This window comes from Ovis canadensis, chromosome 14 (genome assembly GCF_042477335.2).
Source record: "Ovis canadensis isolate MfBH-ARS-UI-01 breed Bighorn chromosome 14, ARS-UI_OviCan_v2, whole genome shotgun sequence".
Taxonomy (NCBI): domain Eukaryota; kingdom Metazoa; phylum Chordata; class Mammalia; order Artiodactyla; family Bovidae; genus Ovis; species Ovis canadensis.
The window spans coordinates 56,033,608-56,051,074 of record NC_091258.1 but is presented as its reverse complement, the minus strand read 5'-3'; the positions used below and the strand labels follow the sequence as shown (position 1 = coordinate 56,051,074).

At 42.7% G+C, this 17,467-nt stretch overlaps 2 protein-coding genes across 4 annotated transcripts in view; one reads left to right on the top strand and one right to left on the bottom strand.

The window, feature by feature from the left end:
* The window catches only part of DPY19L3 (dpy-19 like C-mannosyltransferase 3), an 81,823-nt gene extending 70,270 nt beyond the window's left edge, over positions 1–11,553 (bottom strand). The window contains exons 1-4 of one of the 3 annotated variants that reach the window (XM_069550298.1): positions 10,800–11,059; positions 10,039–10,105; positions 8,911–9,052; positions 5,668–5,801 (exon numbers count right to left, since the gene is read on the bottom strand). In XM_069550298.1, the coding sequence (XP_069406399.1) occupies positions 5,668–5,801; positions 8,911–9,013 (237 nt within the window). In that variant the 5' untranslated portion in view covers positions 9,014–9,052; positions 10,039–10,105; positions 10,800–11,059. The other 2 variants (XM_069550297.1, XM_069550299.1) reach the window with 2 other exon arrangements.
* Positions 10,152–16,307, top strand: LOC138419517 (protein PRRC2A-like). The gene is made up of 2 exons (XM_069552401.1): positions 10,152–11,455; positions 15,793–16,307. The coding sequence occupies exons 1-2, from the start codon at positions 10,152–10,154 to the stop codon at positions 15,824–15,826; spliced, it is 1,338 nt and encodes a 445-aa protein (XP_069408502.1). The 3' UTR covers positions 15,827–16,307.
* The last annotated feature ends 1,160 nt before the right edge of the window (positions 16,308–17,467 follow it).

Genomic DNA, 17,467 nt, shown 5'->3' with positions numbered 1-17,467 from the left:
AGTCATGAGTTCTATCTATTATGATTATGCCTTTAAATATTCTATTTATTGACTAGCTTCTATCAGCTCAAGTTTCATTTCCTTTTGTCATCTTCCTGCTTCTCCTTAAAGACGGCATATACTTTGCTATATCCCTAACCTGCATTCACCTTCTGCAGTGGCAAACACTGCACTCTGCTTGCTTTTCAGTGTGACATGACTGGCTAGAACCTTCTTGTCTCTGCTGTAGAAGTTTTCTGGTGACTACTCTTCATGTATCGTTTGTTCTTGTTTTTCTCTTCCCTTTTTTCTTGCAGTATCCTTGTACAGATCCTGTACTAGCTCCTTTTTGAGTATTAAGTCATTTCTGAATGTGGCAAGTTCTTACCCAATCAGCTACATGTCGGAAGTTCACGCAGGGGAGAGGCCTGGGCCATAACTTATGCCTGCAAGAATTTTTCTGGTGCTTCAGAGTGGATTACAGAGTGAGGTTTTAGTCTTTTCCTCATTTTAGTGAACAGAGTGAACAGAGATTGGCGGCTTCGGGGCTGTTGAAAACGCAAGTTTTCTCTCTTTATCCTGGTCTTCTTAAACTTCTTAACTTTGGTAAAAATGGTGTGTTTCTGTGACGCCTTTTAGCCTGTCTATCTTGTTTCTCTTTCACATCAGAGTGTCTCCAGGAAAGCTTCTGTCATTTCTCCTTACATCCAGTCCCATTAGCCACTACGGCCCCCAGCTCAGGATATGCCAGTGAGTTTGGAGGACTAAACTTTGACAGGTTTTTCTAAAATCTGCAGCTTTGAGATTCCTCTCTTAGCATCTTTCTACACTTCCAGGAGTTTCACTGGATTTGGCAGCCCTTCCTCATATATTGCGATTCCAGATTACAGGACTCTCTAGTTTCATCAGAGAAGGAATTTGACTATTTTTCATTTCCTCAATTGCTCTGAAGTAATTCTAAAAAAAAAAGTAAGAGCACTAACATCTTTATCCTGCCACTTTAAAATGAGAAGTAAGCAATTTTAGGGGTCTAACCACACAGTCAGAACAATCTACCACAAATTGGGGAACAAGGAAACAGTGAAATGACAAGGGTATAAAAATGCCAAAATGATTAAATTATATAGCTATCATTATTTACATAATTGTTTGTGAAAATATACAATTGTATATTGAAAAGCATATGATCATTATAAAAACTACCTATATTGAAGTCATACATAAGTAAAATACATATACAGATACAAGATGAAGAAGAATGGAAGGGAAAATGAAAACTGTCTTCTGTTAAAGGTAATAAATACCGAGCAATGTTTTTCATTGAAAAAGTTTTTGTTGTTATCACAGTATAGTTTGTGCAATTAAAAAAAATACATGTTCAAAAAACAAAAACAAACAAGACCATCCAGATATTTACTTTAGCACCTACTAAACACAAATTATTAAAAATGCAATTAATGGCTCCCCATTTGCCATTGCTAGCCATGCACTAACCTTGAAGGCAAGCTCCGAAGGCTGCACCCTTCGGCTCTAGTTCCAACCAGATTCTCTGCAGCAGCCAGTTGTCCCCAGGCTACACCACTCCCTCACCCCTAGAGGCTGACCCTGCTCCAAAAGAGCACTGGCTACTCAGCACTGATGATGTGCAGGTCACTGTGAGCGGAGCACAGCAAGTAAGAGTATGGGCTTTAAATTCTCTTAGTTTGTTTTTTTTTTAATAATATAGAGCAGAAAACAAACAAACAAACAAACACATTGCATTTAAAGGACAAGTTAGAGTTAAAATGCTTGGGCTTTGGAAACAGCCAGATTAAATAAAATATGTGTAAAATGCACCTAAAACAGGGTCTAGCACATAGCAGACATTCAATTAAGGTTATCTGAAAAAAGCTCTTATACTCTGAAAATGACTTTTTAATTAAAGAAATATGCTAGGAAAGGACACTACATACACATTTTCTAGGACCATTTAAACCAACATTTTCTCCTTTTCAGCTCTCCAGTTCCTCTGTTCCAGAGTTTCCCACATTTTAAATTCTAACATTGCTATGATCATTAAAAAAATTACTTTGAATGCATAAACTGAATGTGTGATTAGTCTATTTTATTAGCAATATCTATACTCTCTGAAGGAGAAGGCAATGGCACCCCACTCCAGTACTCTTGCCTGGAAAATCCTATGGACAGAGGAGCCTGGTAGGCTGCAGTCCATGGGGTAGCTAAGAGTTGGACACGACTGAGCGACTTCACTTTCACTTTTCACTTTCCTGCATTGGAGAAGGAAATGCCAACCCACTCCAGTGTTCTTGCCTGGAGAATCCCAGGGACGGGGGAGCCTGGTGGGCTGCCGTCTATGGGGTCGCACAGAGTCGGTCACGACTGAAGTGACTTAGTAGCAGCAACAGCAGCATACTCTCTGAATAATTACAACTAATTCAAAAGAGCAAAGAATTTTCATAAAAAAGTAGCCTAGTAATTTTGGTAAGTTATAACTCACAAATAAAAAAGAGGAAAACAGATTTACACATCTCAAATATTTCCATAATCCTCCAAGATGAAAGTGATGAAATGGAATAAATCTAGGTATAAACTCTGAAAACGAGCTTCTCCTTTGGCTAAGTAAATCACTGATCAATAATGGCTAGAACTGTCATTGGTTTATTCACAGAAAATGTATACATACTTTAAAGTTCAATTTAAGTAAAATTTGAAGTGCAATTCCTGTGTTGCATTAGCCACATTTCCAATGTTCAATCGCTACACCTGGCTGGCAGCTACTGTACAGGACAGTGCGGGTTTAGATCATTTCCTTCAGTGCAGAGCTCTGCAGATCACTGGGTTTAGATGGTTCGAAGATGAAAAATAAACCAATGCCTGTAATCTGGTTTGAGAAATGATTACAAAATCTCAGGACTCCTCTTGTGACATGGGGGAGAAAAAGAGAGAGAGGTTGAATAGAGACCAAGAAAAAAAATGCATGAAGACTCTGGCTCAGTTTTAAGCTTGAGGGGCTGGGGGTGGTGGCTGACAGTGAGAGGGAGAAACCTGTCAGAGGATGGGCCTCTTTCACGGCTTCTCCCAGATGCCACGTGAGGCGCAGCCAGAATCTAGCGTAGGGTCTCTTTCTTTTCTCACCCTACTAACTCCCCAAACAATCTTGCCCACACAGCCACAAGCTGGTAACATCAAAGAGTCTGTTTCCAACACAGATGGAATCCCTGCCTTCAGGTCCGTAAATCCAGCTTCCTTTACTCTAGGTCTTTACTTGGATTGTTTTGAAAGTGACTCACAATGTATCCAAACCCAGACTCCTCATTTCTTGCCTTACTGACTCCTATATAATAAAGGACTTGGTTGCCCTTTATCCCCCGTTCCTGCGGGCAGCCAATGAACCCTGGAACTTCCCTGTGACAAGAGTATCTTTGTTATTCACGGTGGGCTCCTCGGCCCACATCTGATAGCTTGTGTTAACAAGTGACTCAGGGTGGACCCCTAGACCGTTTTCGCTAAGGAGATGATTCAGGATGGGAGCTGGTCAAGGCAGAAAGTCCAGCCATATCATCAGAGGCTTGGGGCATTGAGCCAGCAGATATCAGACCAACATCTGGGGAGTGAAGAGGGGCTGGAGATTGAGTGCGACCCGTGGTCAATGATTTAATTAATAATGCATACGCAATGAAACCTCAGTAAAAACTCTCAACACCAGAGCTCAGGGAAATTTTGCTGGCTGGCAATACTCTATACATTGCCACACAAGAACGTGACAGTCATGTCCTGACTCTGGGAGATGGGACAATGCAGACGTTGAGTCTCGGGTCCTCCCGGCCAGCTGGATGCGCCTCTCCGTTTGGCTGGTTCTGGTTTGTATCCTAGTTCTATAATAAAACTGCAAACACGTATAGAGCTTCCCTGAGTTCTGTCATCTGAGTATGTATGGCCAGTTGGGCACAAGTGAGAGTAGCTGGGGGACCCCCAAGGTTGTGACTGGTGTCTGAAGTGAGGGGCTGTTTTGGGGAGGACCGTGCCATCAACCTGTCAAGAGTGGCTTAACTCCAGGTCGTTGGTCAGATGTTACTGCCCCCTCCAGACCTTCTCTTCTCCTGGGGTTCATGATCACAGTGAATGAAGATCCACCCATCTGTCTTCTGCTAACAGGAGAAAGGTCTTCACTGATGATTCCTCCTCCTCAATCGTCCTCCACACAAACGATCAATCATTACATCCTTCTGACTCTGTCTCGGTCCATTTCTCTCCAATTCCTGCCCAGTCCACAAAGCCCTACATGACCTGGCCTTTTCCTCAGGCTTCTTGATGAGGGGGTATATTAGTAAGGCCACTTATCAGCTTTAAATTAAAGAACTAAACTTACACTTAAAAATTATGTGATCTCTTTCACCTGTTACCTGCTACACAGCTCCTAGCATTTAATTTTGGCTTTACGCCCACAAAGGGGAAATTTCCTGCTTTATTCAAAATACTTGTGTTAAATAAGTTTTAAATTTCTTGTCTCCAGGGAATCTATTTACAGGCACTCCATTTTAAAAAGACATAGGTGAGTAAAATTTTTCTTGACAAGAAAAACTACCAAGCATCATTGAAAGATAAGAATTATTATTCTTTGGTACCATGATCATTTGTAAAAAGATAGATACATAGATACTTGCTGTACCTATAAAGTAATATGACAGGTTTAAAAAAATAAACATAATAGACATTATTCATAAAAATAAAACTTGTCATTCAAAGTAGTCTCCTTTGGAGACTCGTTCCAATAATGGAACTGAAGCTCCAAATATTCTGGAAAACACTAGACACTGTCTTTATATTCTGCAAAGATGCTTTTGAATATTCTCACAGACAATAAACTTTGCTTGTGAAAGTCAATTTTACCTTCATAACCAAACTAGTCATTAGAAGTCATGGCGGGAAATAAGGTCAAAGATCATGACATTTTTGGATGAAAAGCAAGCTACATTTGGACGAAAAACACTGGCAACATGTTAAGTTTCCTTTTAAGTGATATCCTTGCTCTGAACTAAAGCCAAATTGAAGGATATATAGAAATGTTGAGAGAGAGAGAAAGACACCAAGAAAACTGGTGTTTAAAGAATCACAGACCCTCCTGAAAATCTGATGACATTTATAGCTTCCCCCAATCTTTTGCATATACTTTTAGAAAGGTATACCACATCAAGGTCATCTATGGAGCCAGATTAAAACTCCTTGGTTTAGAATAGTTGCTTTGGCTTTCTTTCTTTCTCCCCATCCCCCTTTTTTTCTATACCTAACAGAAAAAAATTATAATGTGACCCGTTCTGTATATACATACATATAGTTAAAAGTTTCACAAATAATTATCAACCTTACTATGTGACCATATTCTCCTGTATCTGATTTCATTAAGAAAAATGTTACTCATGACCTACTACAGCAATTTCACAATCTACAGTTTGAAAAATACTGGTTTAGAGTAACTGATACATGATTGGAATAAGTTAATGAAAATGGGGAAACTCATTCGACTACAAAACTTCTGATGTTATTTTAAATTAACAGAAGTCATTTTACTCTGCATCCAAGCGTAAGAGCCTGAATTCTTTATGGCAAAATGGAACTGTCTTGGTCATACATCTAAACGGCTAACTAGCTACTGGAGACATTGATGGGTAAATCATACAATGTTCATACCTTAATATTAGAAAACCACAAATCATTCTCATGTAAAGTGGCCAGGTAGACAGACGTTAGCAGCCCAATGCACAGGGCAACAGTTCCGCCAACTGTAAATGACAGAATCTTCCATAATCTTCTACTGGTACAACCTTTTAGAAAAAATAAAACAGATGAAAAACCAAATCAGTAAGGGGTTTAGCAGGTAAAAGTTCTATTTCAGGCTGTCAAGCATGCTAAGTTCCAGCTGCCTGTCATTGGAGAATTTTTCCCTGTTAAGGGCTCCTTTCTGTGATTCCACAGATCTTTCTATACTTTTATTATAGCTTTTCCCACCACTGTATCTAACTGTTCATTTGGTCATTTTGCCAACTAGAATGTGAACTTTGTCAAGACGAGCACACAATCTTCTTCACCTTAAAACCTAGGACCGATGTTTGACTTAGTCTAGCTACGGTTTCTTAAATGGAAGAATAAATGTGTTATAGTTAAAATATAAACAGTCTTTTAAGACGATCTACTTAAAATGTATGGTTTTTTCATTAAAAGCTACCCCAAAATTTGATTAAAATTTTAAAATCCATAGGAAAAAATCCATCACACTAAAGTTAAAGGGTGTATAAACTAGGAAACATATTTATAGTACATATAAGAAAGGTTAAGTATTCTTAATATAGTATACTTTCAAGATAATAGAACAATGAATATTCCAGTAGGAAATTGATTAAGGATATGAATAGGCAATGCACAAAAGAAAAAATGGCCCATAAAATTAATAGAAAAAAAAGGCTAGTATTAAAGAAATGGAAATCAAAACAAAGAGCTATAACTTTACAATACTGGGTAATTCGATAGCTTAAAAATGTTTAGTATTCTGTTTTGGTAAGTACACACAACACAAAAAAAGACATTTTAAAAACAGTGCTGGTGTTAGCATAAATTGATACCTTTCTGCACTGCAACATGGCAATAGGAAGTAAAAGCCACTGTTTGAACAATAATTCTAAATCTAGGCATATGCCCTAAATAAAAAGTTTTAAACAAAACATTTGGCCACAAGGATATTTATCACAGTTCAGTTCGTATAGGTAAAAGGTTAAAAATCATCTAAATATTAAATAAGAAATTAGTTAAAGAAATTATGCCATAGTTACGCAGTGACTAAACACTGACAAATTTAAAAAATACACTGACTGATGTATGTTCATATATATCATAATAGGAAAAAGACAGCAAGTTACACAATAGCATGTAGGATCTGAGTTTTGCAAAACCACATCTGAATGCTTGTAGGTATATATGTACAGAGAACAACACGCAGATTGTGAGGTAATCAAAGGGCCATAAGTGGTAATCTCAGGATGAGTGGGTTTCTGGGAATATCTGTTCCTTCCTTTTTGCTTTTGTTTTTTTCTGACATAGATACTGCTTTGGTAGAATTAACAATTCTCAAAGCTGTGTTTTAATTTAATGTTAGGGAAATTAAAATGGAGGAAATCTTGTTCAGGCTTCAGAAGCAGGAGAGCAGGTCTCTGACCTGCTTCTGACCTTCCTGGACACTGCCTGAATTCTGTGCCTGCCTGCAAGTACAGCAAGTCAGGTAGCACTTTAGATAAGAATGGGAGTGTGTCCTGAAATTTTTGGGGCCCTGGAGGTCTGGCCAGTCCCCCAGGGTCTAAGAAATCTTGTGACTCACAAGGTGAAACAAACAGCATTATGAAAGTTAAAGAAAAACCAGAGCTTCATTTTTGTGTGTAAACTAATGATGATATCAGTTTGTGACCTGGGACTATAGATGAAAGTGAAAAGTGAAAGTGAAAGTTGCTCAGTTGTGTCCAATCTTTTGGGACTCCGTGGACTGTATAATCTATGGAATTCTCCAGGCCAGAATCCTGGAGTGGGTAGCCTTTCCTTTCTCCAGGGGATCTTCCCAACCCAGGGATCAAACCCAGGTCTCTGGCATTGTAGGCGGATTCTTCACCAGCTGAACCACCAGGGAAGCCCAAGAATACTGGAGTGGGTAGCCTATTCCTTCTCCAGGGGATCGTCCCAACTCAGGAATTGAACCGGGGTCTCCTGCATTGCAGGCGGATTCTCTGCCAACTGAGCTGTGAGGGAAGCCCCGGGATTATAAGTGGGACTCCTTCTACCTGCAATCTCAAATCTTGCCTGTTGGGGGGACACACACCACCCAGGATCCTTCCCCACCTGAGAGTCCAGATTTGCTATTAAGGAGGGCCTGCCCAGCACTGTTTAAGTCTGGATGTGGGTCAGCCCAATTTGGTGACATGTGTGCTGTTACTTTTCTCTATTGTTTCCATTTATCTTTTTTTAATGATTGTATATTGAAATTAAGTCAAATAATCCTCTATTAAATGCTGAAATTGTTTATTGTGTGTGACAAGTGTTTTCTTTTGTTAACGAATCCTTCCAACCTAAAATGAAAGTAAAACTTTTGGCAAAAATTTAAAAGGACAAACTTGAACTTGTATTTGGGTAAGAATTTCAGAGAGTACTCTGCATTGTCTCAGTTTGCTAACAGCTGAGTGGCATGACTGCTCAACACAGATTGTTTATTTTATAAAACTGCTACCCCCAAATTACTTTACTAGCTCTAGCTACAGTTGACATAAACTCAGTCATATCCAAAATGCCTGATGGACATGGACTTTTTCATGCCTACTTTTAAAAATCCTGATATGCTTAGTCTAAGAAAGCAACTCAGGAAGCAAAAGGTTGGCAATTAATGCCATTTGATGCATGGCTTAGCAAAACTCTTCAACACTGTATAAACAATTTACCAAATTCTGACCACTTCCCTCTCCACCCCCCAAAAAGGTAAAGAAAAAATATTCAGGAATTTGACTGAAAATTAAAAAATGTTTTTATTCATCTTTCAATACTTTAATGAATTGAGAAACTCACCCAAGTTAAGGCTGTCTACTGTTAGCAGCATACACAAACCAGAAAAATAAGAACTAGACTAAAATCTGAACAGTGGGAAAAAGTACTACCCTGAACGTCAAAAGATCAGGTTGGCATAATCATACTGAACAGACACCTGAGAAGCAAAGGATTCTACGCATAACCGTAAAATGAATATTATCAGATTGCAATCAAATCATCTGTAGAACCCTCAGGTAATAGAACAAGTTTCTTCAACTATTAGGTCTCTCCACATTCTGTTCCTGTTAGAGAGTGATTATTTCAATATGCAGACAAAAAACAATCCAAAATGCTGCTTTAATTTAAATCACATACTAGATGGCAATTTATCTTCCAACTTCGCATTTTCTTCTTGTGCCGTGTAATCCTCAGAAACTTCTGTGCTTTGTATTGCTTTTCTTTGCCTGATGGATATCATGGCGTCAAAGACTCACACGCATTGTTCTTCCAACCACTCCTACAAACAACACAGAAGTAAACCACCAGCCACATGCGAGTACCCTCTCTAGCAAATACACCCTAGTGCTCATCTGTGTTTTAGAGACTTTACCTGAGCCATTTTCCCATGCTTACCATGCCCTCCCATTTTCCCATCCAAACCTTAACTAGCATTCAAAGCTACTCTCAAGACACAACACAAATATTTCTTTAACACAACCACATTTATAAAGTGCCTGTTCTATGGCAGGCACTGCCAAGAGTTAGGAATACAGGTGAGCATCACAGACAAACCCCTGCCCTTCTAGGAAGTCTTCTTTTCCTGGGATGCACCGACCCCTACTGATCCTTCCCTTTTCTGAGTTATAGCAGTCATCATGCAATCTGTCACATAATTAGGTAGCTTCCATGGAAATGGTATTAAGTAGAATCTGTTGATTGTTGATAGCCTGATTTTGAAGAACTGAAATACTGTTTTGTCTCAGGTATCTGGATTCTGATACCTGTGTTCCTTCAAACAATCCACTCTGGAAGCTTTAGGAATATGCCTGGGCGGTGATGGCAGCGGGGGTGTGCCAATCAGGGCAGCTGCTCCGCCAGGGAGCAACAGTGGGAGTGCCAGCAGGGAGCAGGAGCCTGGTTTGGAAGCAGCAAGTGGGAGGCGGGGGAGTGCTGGCAGTGAGTAAGCTGGCTACCTTCCCCCAGAACATCTTGCGTCACTCCTCCGACGAACGAACAGCCTTAACTAATTATTTATCAACTATGACCTGCCGCCGGACATGATTGTTGGGGCAATTTATTAATTCCTAAAAGTAAACAAGTTGCTCTATTGAAAAGAACACATCATCCCACATTATGCAATTCATTCATTCAAACAAGCAAAAAAACCTGAGAGGCAAAACAGACTTCGGTGCAAACACGGAAAATGGAGAATCTGGAGCAACGAGACAGAAAAGGAGTGTCGGAAAAGTCGTATCTTCAGAGATGAGCTTATCCCCAACTTACCTCATCCTAGAGTCACGCTCAGAAAGAGGCTCCGAGCGGAGTTGTGAAAAACCCCACAACTGATACACTGTAACATATAAGGATAGACGGCAACAAATGTTTAAGTGTCAACTATGTGTAATAATTGCATGAACCCATGGAACAAAAGTTTCCCCATCAAATTACAAGCTATCTTAATGATTAAAAAGGGAAACGACAACGGTGCTTTTTTCCTCCATTGCTTAGGAGGACCAGCGCGTACTGGACATCCGGGGCGCTGCAGGGCACGTTGTTCAGCTCACCTCCGCACCCAACCCTATAGTACCAGCGGTCCCCGCCGGCGGCCGAGGGGCCGGAGAAGTTCAATAACTCGCCCGGACTCACCCAGGAAGTGGCGTGGCCGCCAAGGCCGGAGACCACCCGGGCCCTCCCTCCGCTCGCGTGGCCAAAGCAAAAAGTCGCCTGAGAAGGCGCCCCGCCCTCGGCAAACTTCCTCTCTCCAGAGTTACTGCCCCCGGCCCCGCACGTCGGGTGGACAAGGGGCGACCCGTCCCAAATCGGGTGCCCCAAGACGCCACGAGGGGCGGGGCCGCGCCCCCAGACTGCGCGACGGAGCGGGGCGGCCAGTGGGTTTTCGGTCTTTGCGGCTGATCCGGCAGAACACCACCAGGCAAACGCGCAGCGCCACCCACCCGCCCGCCCGCCGGACAGTCCCAGACCGCCGAAGCCTGGCGCCCAAGCGTCCCTTCGCGCCGCCCGCGGCCCGACACGCAACCACAAACCTGCAGCCTCAGCCGTCCTCGCGCGCGGCTCGGGACCGGGAAGGAAGGCGGCGGGCCGGCCGGGGGCGCAGAGGGTCGCGGGTGCGGGGGCCTCACCACGGCCTGCAACGCGCCGGGGGTACGGCCTGGACCCCGCAGCCGCGGAGCCTTGTGCAGCACCCTGGAAATGGGGGGCTGGGGGGCGTCTGCCGCCCCGGGGAGGGGGCGCGCCGGGGAGGCTGGGCCGCTGCGGCCGCGCCCATAGGTCCCGGGAGCCGTCCGTCAGCGCGGGCCCCCGCCCCCTCCCGGGACGCCCCACCCCGTCTCGTGCAGCGCCGGCCGGAAGGAAGCAGCGCACTTCCGGTCTTCGAAATGTCCCAGCCTGCGGGGTGCAGCTACCTCCGCGGCACGCGGGACCCCGGAAGAGCGCTGGACTCGTGCTGCAGACCGCAGGGCCGGAGGCCACCTTCCCTCACGCAGACGCCCACCACCCCGGGATCAGAGCGATTGCTGGGGCTTGGGGGAAGAGGGCCGAGCTGCGAGGAAGGGTGGCTCGGATCAGACCGCGGAGCCTTGGCACCTCTTCGTCCCCCAGGGGAAAGATGGGCGGGCAGCAGAAAACTGTTCTTTCCGCCGGCGCCCTCCTGTCCCCTGTGCTGGTCGATCCGGAGGGGCCGGTAAGGGCCCGACGGACGGAAGCATTCCGACCGCTCGGACTTCTCAGCTTCCTGGGTGGCAGGGCCTCCGCGCCCCTTCCCCGCTCTTGGCAAACTCCCCAGGCCCCAGCTGTCGCTCATCTGTGCTTGGAAGTCTTTCACTGACTGCCAGTGAAAGTACCTACAGAGATAATTTCGTATCTCCATAGATGCCCTTTTTGGGGGGCGGCGGCCCACTCCAGTACTCTTGCCTGGAAAACCCCATGGACGGAGGAGCCTGTGGGCTGCAGTCTATGGGGTCGTGAAGAGTCAGACACGACTGAGCGACTTCACTTTCACTTCTCACTTTCATGCATTGGAGAAGGAAATGGCAACCCACTCCAGTGTTCTTGCCTGGAGAATCACAGGGACGGGGGAGGCTGGTGGGCTGCCGTCTGTGGGGTCACAGAGAGTCGGACGCGACTGAAGTGACTTAGAAGCAGCAGGGCAGTAGTGTCTTCTCCCAGTTTTGTCTTCTAGAAAACAGTATGTTCCTGTTTTTACTCTCCTGTGTTACTCGTCTCAAAACTGGTGTCAGCTTTTTGGAGGGCTTTTACTGTTCTGTCTACCTAAATATCTTTCTTAATCACACTGCGATGAACAGTAGGTAAAGCCTTTTGTCAGCAGATCTCAGAGCACATGTTAATTCATTTTTGTTAAGGAATGGCCCTCTAGGTCCTCCACCTGTGAAAAGGCTGCCCATCTGTTTAATTCCAGGAATTAACTTCAGCCAGGTGCCTTTCCTAGTTACCCCTGTTTGATATTTTTCTCCTCCTTTGTGTGTCTGTTGCTACTAATAACAAACACACATTCTGTGAGCATGGATTGAGGTAACTGCTGGGTGGTTTTAATAAAACGAAATGTCAGCTGTTTTTTCAGATGGTGTTTGTCATGTTTCAGCATGATTGTTGGTGTCTTTACTTCATGGTGTGGACCTGTGAACAGGGACTGCGTATTTATAATTTGCCTATTTCACCCTAAGATGCAGTAGTGAAATACATTTCTGTGCTTAATAAATACATATGTGAGTTGATTCCTCATTAACTAGGATTCCCCCCTTCTTTCTTATATAGGATTTTTTAATTAATAAATTTTCATGAGTCTGTTGTGAAACATGTATCTTTTGAGTAAAGGAAATACTGTTTGTTAGCAGCTGCTTGTTGTTTTAATATGAAATGGTTTTTACTAAACAAAGCTTTGAGAGAAATAGACACCCACTGCAGAGAGTAAGTCTTGGTAATGTTAATTAAGAATGAATTCTTCATTCTGATACAGCAGTTGTGGCTGTGGGGGTGATGGGTAATGAGTGGTAGACCTTAGCCCCCACTGAGCTTTGGTCATGGAATGTGACCACAGAGGTGAGCACTTCTTGTTTGTATTATGTTTTGAAACACAGTGGACTCTGGCTTTTCTTTTGTTGGGGTCAGCAACAGTTAAGTTGTGCTGAAACAGGTTAACTCAAAAAGTATGGTCTGGAAACCTGGGTCATCATGGACAGCTTGTTGGAAATTATGAGTCTCTCCACGCCTATTGAATCATAACCTGTAGGGGTCAGGGACTGAGAATCTGTAGAAGTTCTCCATGTTAGTCTGTGTTCAGCAAAGTTTGACACCCATAGCAGGACCTTGCTATTCAAAATGTGATCTGTGGACCAGCAGAGTTGGCATTACCTAGGACCTTAGAAGTGCTGGATCTCCAGCTCTCCCCAAGACCTACTGAATCAGAAACCTGCGTTTTAGTATAATCCTCAAGTTACTTGTATGTACGTCACACTGAGAAGCACTGCCCCAGAAGTCATTAATGCTGTTCACATCTTTCCCATAAAAGCATCTTGCCTTGGACCAGCGGAGAGAGAGAGCTCTACTCCCCTGGCTTTCTTCTCATACACGATGTTTGTGCAGTTTTTAAGTTGTTTGGCTTAGTAGTGTGAACACTCTGGATCACTCCTGTTTTCTGTGGCAATAGACTCTCCTGGTATTCCTTCTTTGTCTTGTTCAGTCTGTTAAGCCATGCCCGACTCTTTGCAACCCCGTGGACTGCAGCAAGCCAGGGTTCCCTGTCTTTCAGGGTCTCCCGGAGATCGCTCAAGCTCATATCGATAGAGTTGGTAATACCGTCCAACCGCCTCATCCTCTGTCGCCCCCTTCTCCTGCCCTCAATCTTTTCCACCATCAGGGACTTTTCCAATGAGTTGGATCTTCCTATCAGGTGGCCAAAGTATTGGAGCTTCAGCATCAGTCCTTCCAGTGAATACTCAGGGGTGATTCTGGCAGTCCTTGATTTCTGGCTTTCCTTTTCAGTCTTTTGTAAGCTCCTTTTCCTCTCTGGCTCATGTCTCCAGTTTCCAGTGATACTGTGGTGACTCATAAGTTTTTATGTCGAGGCATAGCTCCTCACCTTCAGGTCCCATATGTTCAGTGCCTGTTGGAAATTTCCACGTATACAAAGCACCTCAAACTCACCTTGTTAAGAATTAAACTTTTTCTAATCCCCAAAACTACTTTTCCTCCCATGTACCCCCATGTACCTAACTGCCATTAACCTAGGAACCAGACTTTATTCCTCCCTGTTGTATAACCCAAATACCTAGTCAAATACTGAGTCCCATTGGGTTTATTCCTAAATATCTCAGAACTTGCCCAACTTTTCTCCCTATCGCCAGTCCTATAATCCAAGGTCCCATCTTTCTGTCTGGATCATTTCAATAGCCTGCTGACAGATCACCTTGCCTCTGGTTCCCGGTCCCTGGCTTTGTCCACTCAATCCACCCTCCATATAATAACCAAACTGATCTTACTAAGACATAAATCTTTTGGTGGCTTACTAGCTTTCTATAAAAATCAAGCTCCTTAACAAGTTTCTAAGTACTGCCATGAATCAGGCTCCATTTACCTCTCTGGCCTCATCTCTACTTCCTGTTCATAAATTTCCAAGTTTTTATAAGTGGTCTCCTTGCCTGACTTATCTACTATTCAGCCTTTAAATTTCAGCTTAAATGATCCTTGCCTCTTGGTATTTATATACTCCCCTCTCACTGAATACAGCTGTTCTATGTGCTGCATAGGATGTGGTGGAAGTGATACTGTGGGACTTCTGAGTCCAGGTCATAAAAGACATCCCAGTTTTAGCTTAGCCTCTCCGGAACTGTTCAACTATAGGGCCACCAGCCCCTGTGTTGAGAGGACATTCACACAGCCTGTAGTGAAGGCTCCATGGGCAGCACCTGGCCTGTGACCAACAACCTGCCTGCCGTGTGAGCAAGCCACCTCAGAGCAAGACCTGCCAGGTCCAGGCCCTCCGTGCCACTCCCAAATATCTGATGGTGAGAATAGTAAATGTTTATTTTTGATATAGCTGAAGGGATTGGGGGATATAGTTTTGTTACACCATGATGGCTAATCAATACAGTAGTCATCCTCCATATGGATATACTGTCCATTATATCATATGGATATGATATATTTATCATCATTTAATATTCCCCTGTAATTTGACATTTACATGGTTTCTAGCTCTATCCTATTATGAGTAATGCTATAGAGAATATCCTTATATATATATATATTTTAGGATATATTTCTAGAATTAAAATTGCTAGAACTCATATTTTAAATTACGATAAACATTGGCAAGCTACATTCCAAAAAGGTTAAAACTTCTGTGACTTTACACTTGGACCAGTGTGCGTTACGGACACGGTGCTTATTTCTCCGTGTCCTTGCCAACAATGGCTGTTTTTCATCTTTGCCAATCTTAGGTGACAAATGATATATCACTTTAGATGTATTGCTGAGGTGGAGATAGTTATAGCCGGAGATTATTGACTTTGTATTGCTTTTTTCTGTGATTTATCTTTTCCTGTTCTTATATCCCAGGATTATTGTAGATAATGGATATTAATTTTTTGTCATTAACATGCAGATATCCTCTCAGTGTTGTGTACTTCATATTGTGTGTTTACTATGCACTGATTTTCCATTTTATGTTGTCAAATCTATCCTCTTCCCTTTATAGCTTCAGGGTTTTTTGCTATGCTTAGGAAAACTTTTACCATCCCAAGATTGTAAAATTTTTAACATACTTTTTACTAGTTTTAAAATTATTGCATCCTTTTAATATGAGGAATGATAGAGATCTGATAGTTTTTTAAATCAGAGAATCACTTGTTTCACCTTCATTCTTACTGATTTGAATTATCTGTATCACATAATAATTCTTGTATGTATATGGCCTGTTTGTAAACTCTTGTTTAAATGATTGTAAAAAAAGAACTAGTGTGCAACAGTTCTGCATAGTGTATTATTTTTATTTTACAATAGGTCCTTGCAAGGAGATCAAACCAGTCAATCCTAAAGGAAGTCAGTCCTGAATATTCATCGGAAGGACTGATGCTAAAGCTGAAACTCCAATCCTTTGGTCACCTGATGCAAAGAACTGACTCATTGGAAAAGACTCTGATGCTGGGAAAGACTGAAGGCAGGAGGAGAAGGGGATGACAGAGGATGAGACGGTTGGATGGCATCACTGCCTCGATGGACCTGTGTTTGAGCAAGCTTGGGGAGTTGGGGATGGACAGGGAAGCCTGGAGTGCTGCAGTCCATAGGGTTGCAAAGAGTCAAACGTGACTGAGGGACTGAACTGAACTTGCTGATCATCTGTTTTAAATATAGTAGTGTGTACATGTCAATCCCAAACTCCTTATCTGTCCTCCCCTCCACATGTCACCCCTGGTAACCATAAATTCATTTTCTAAGTCTATGAGTCTGTTTCTGTTTTATAAAGAAGATCATTTGTAACATTAAAAAAGATACTGTATATAAGTGATATCATATGATATTTGTCTGTTTGTCTGATTTACTTCTCTGTCTGATTTAATATGATAATCTCCAGGCCCACCCATGTTGTGAAAAATGGCAGTTTCATTCTTTTTACTGGCCAAGTAATATTCCATTGCACGTATGTACCACATCTTTATCCATTCATCTGTCAGTGGACATCTGGGTTGCCTCCGTGTCTTGGCTATTGTAGATAGTGCTGCAGTGAACACTGGGGTGCGTGTATCCTTTTGAATCATGTTTTCCTCCAGATGTATGCCCAGAAGTGGGATCGCTGCATCATATGGTAGCTCTAGTGGCAGGTTCAGTCAAACAGTTCAGTCACTCAGTCGTGTCTGACTCTGCAACACCATGGACTGCAGCACACCAGGCTTCCCTGTCCATCACCAACTCCCAGAGCCTACTCAAAACTCAATCCATCACATCGGTGATGCCGTCCAACCATTTCATCCTGTCATCCCCTGCTCTTCCTGCTTTCAATCTTTTCCAGCATCAGGGTCTTTTCCAATGAGTCAGTTCTATACATCAGGTGGCCAAAGTACTGGAGTTTCAGCTTCAGCATCAGTCTTTCCAATGAATATTCAGGACTGATTCCCTTTAGGACGGACTGGTTGGATCTCCTTGCTGTCCAAGGGACTCTCAAGAGTCTTCTCCAACACCACAGTTCAAAAGCATCAATTCTTCGGTGCTCAGCCTTCTTTATAGGCCAACTCTCACATCCATACATGACTACTGGAAAAACCATATGTTTGACTAGACAGACCTTTGTTGGTAAAGTAATGTCTCTGCTTTTTAATATGCTGTCTATGCTGACATAGGATTAATTTCCAAAATATACAATACTCATGACTCAATGCCAGAAAAATAAACAACCCAATCAAAAAGTGGGAAAAAGACTTAAACAGACATTCTCCAAAGAAGACATACAGATGGCTAACAGACACATGAAAAGGTGCTCAACATCACTTATTATTAGAGAAATGCAAGTTAAAACTACAATGAGCTATCACCTCACACCAGTCAGAATGGCTATCATCAAAAAGTCTGCAGACAATAAATGCTGGAGAGGGTGTGGAGAAAAGGTAACGCTCTTGCACTGTTGGTATGAATGTAAATTGATACAGCCACTATGGAAGACAGTATGGAGATTCCTTAAAAA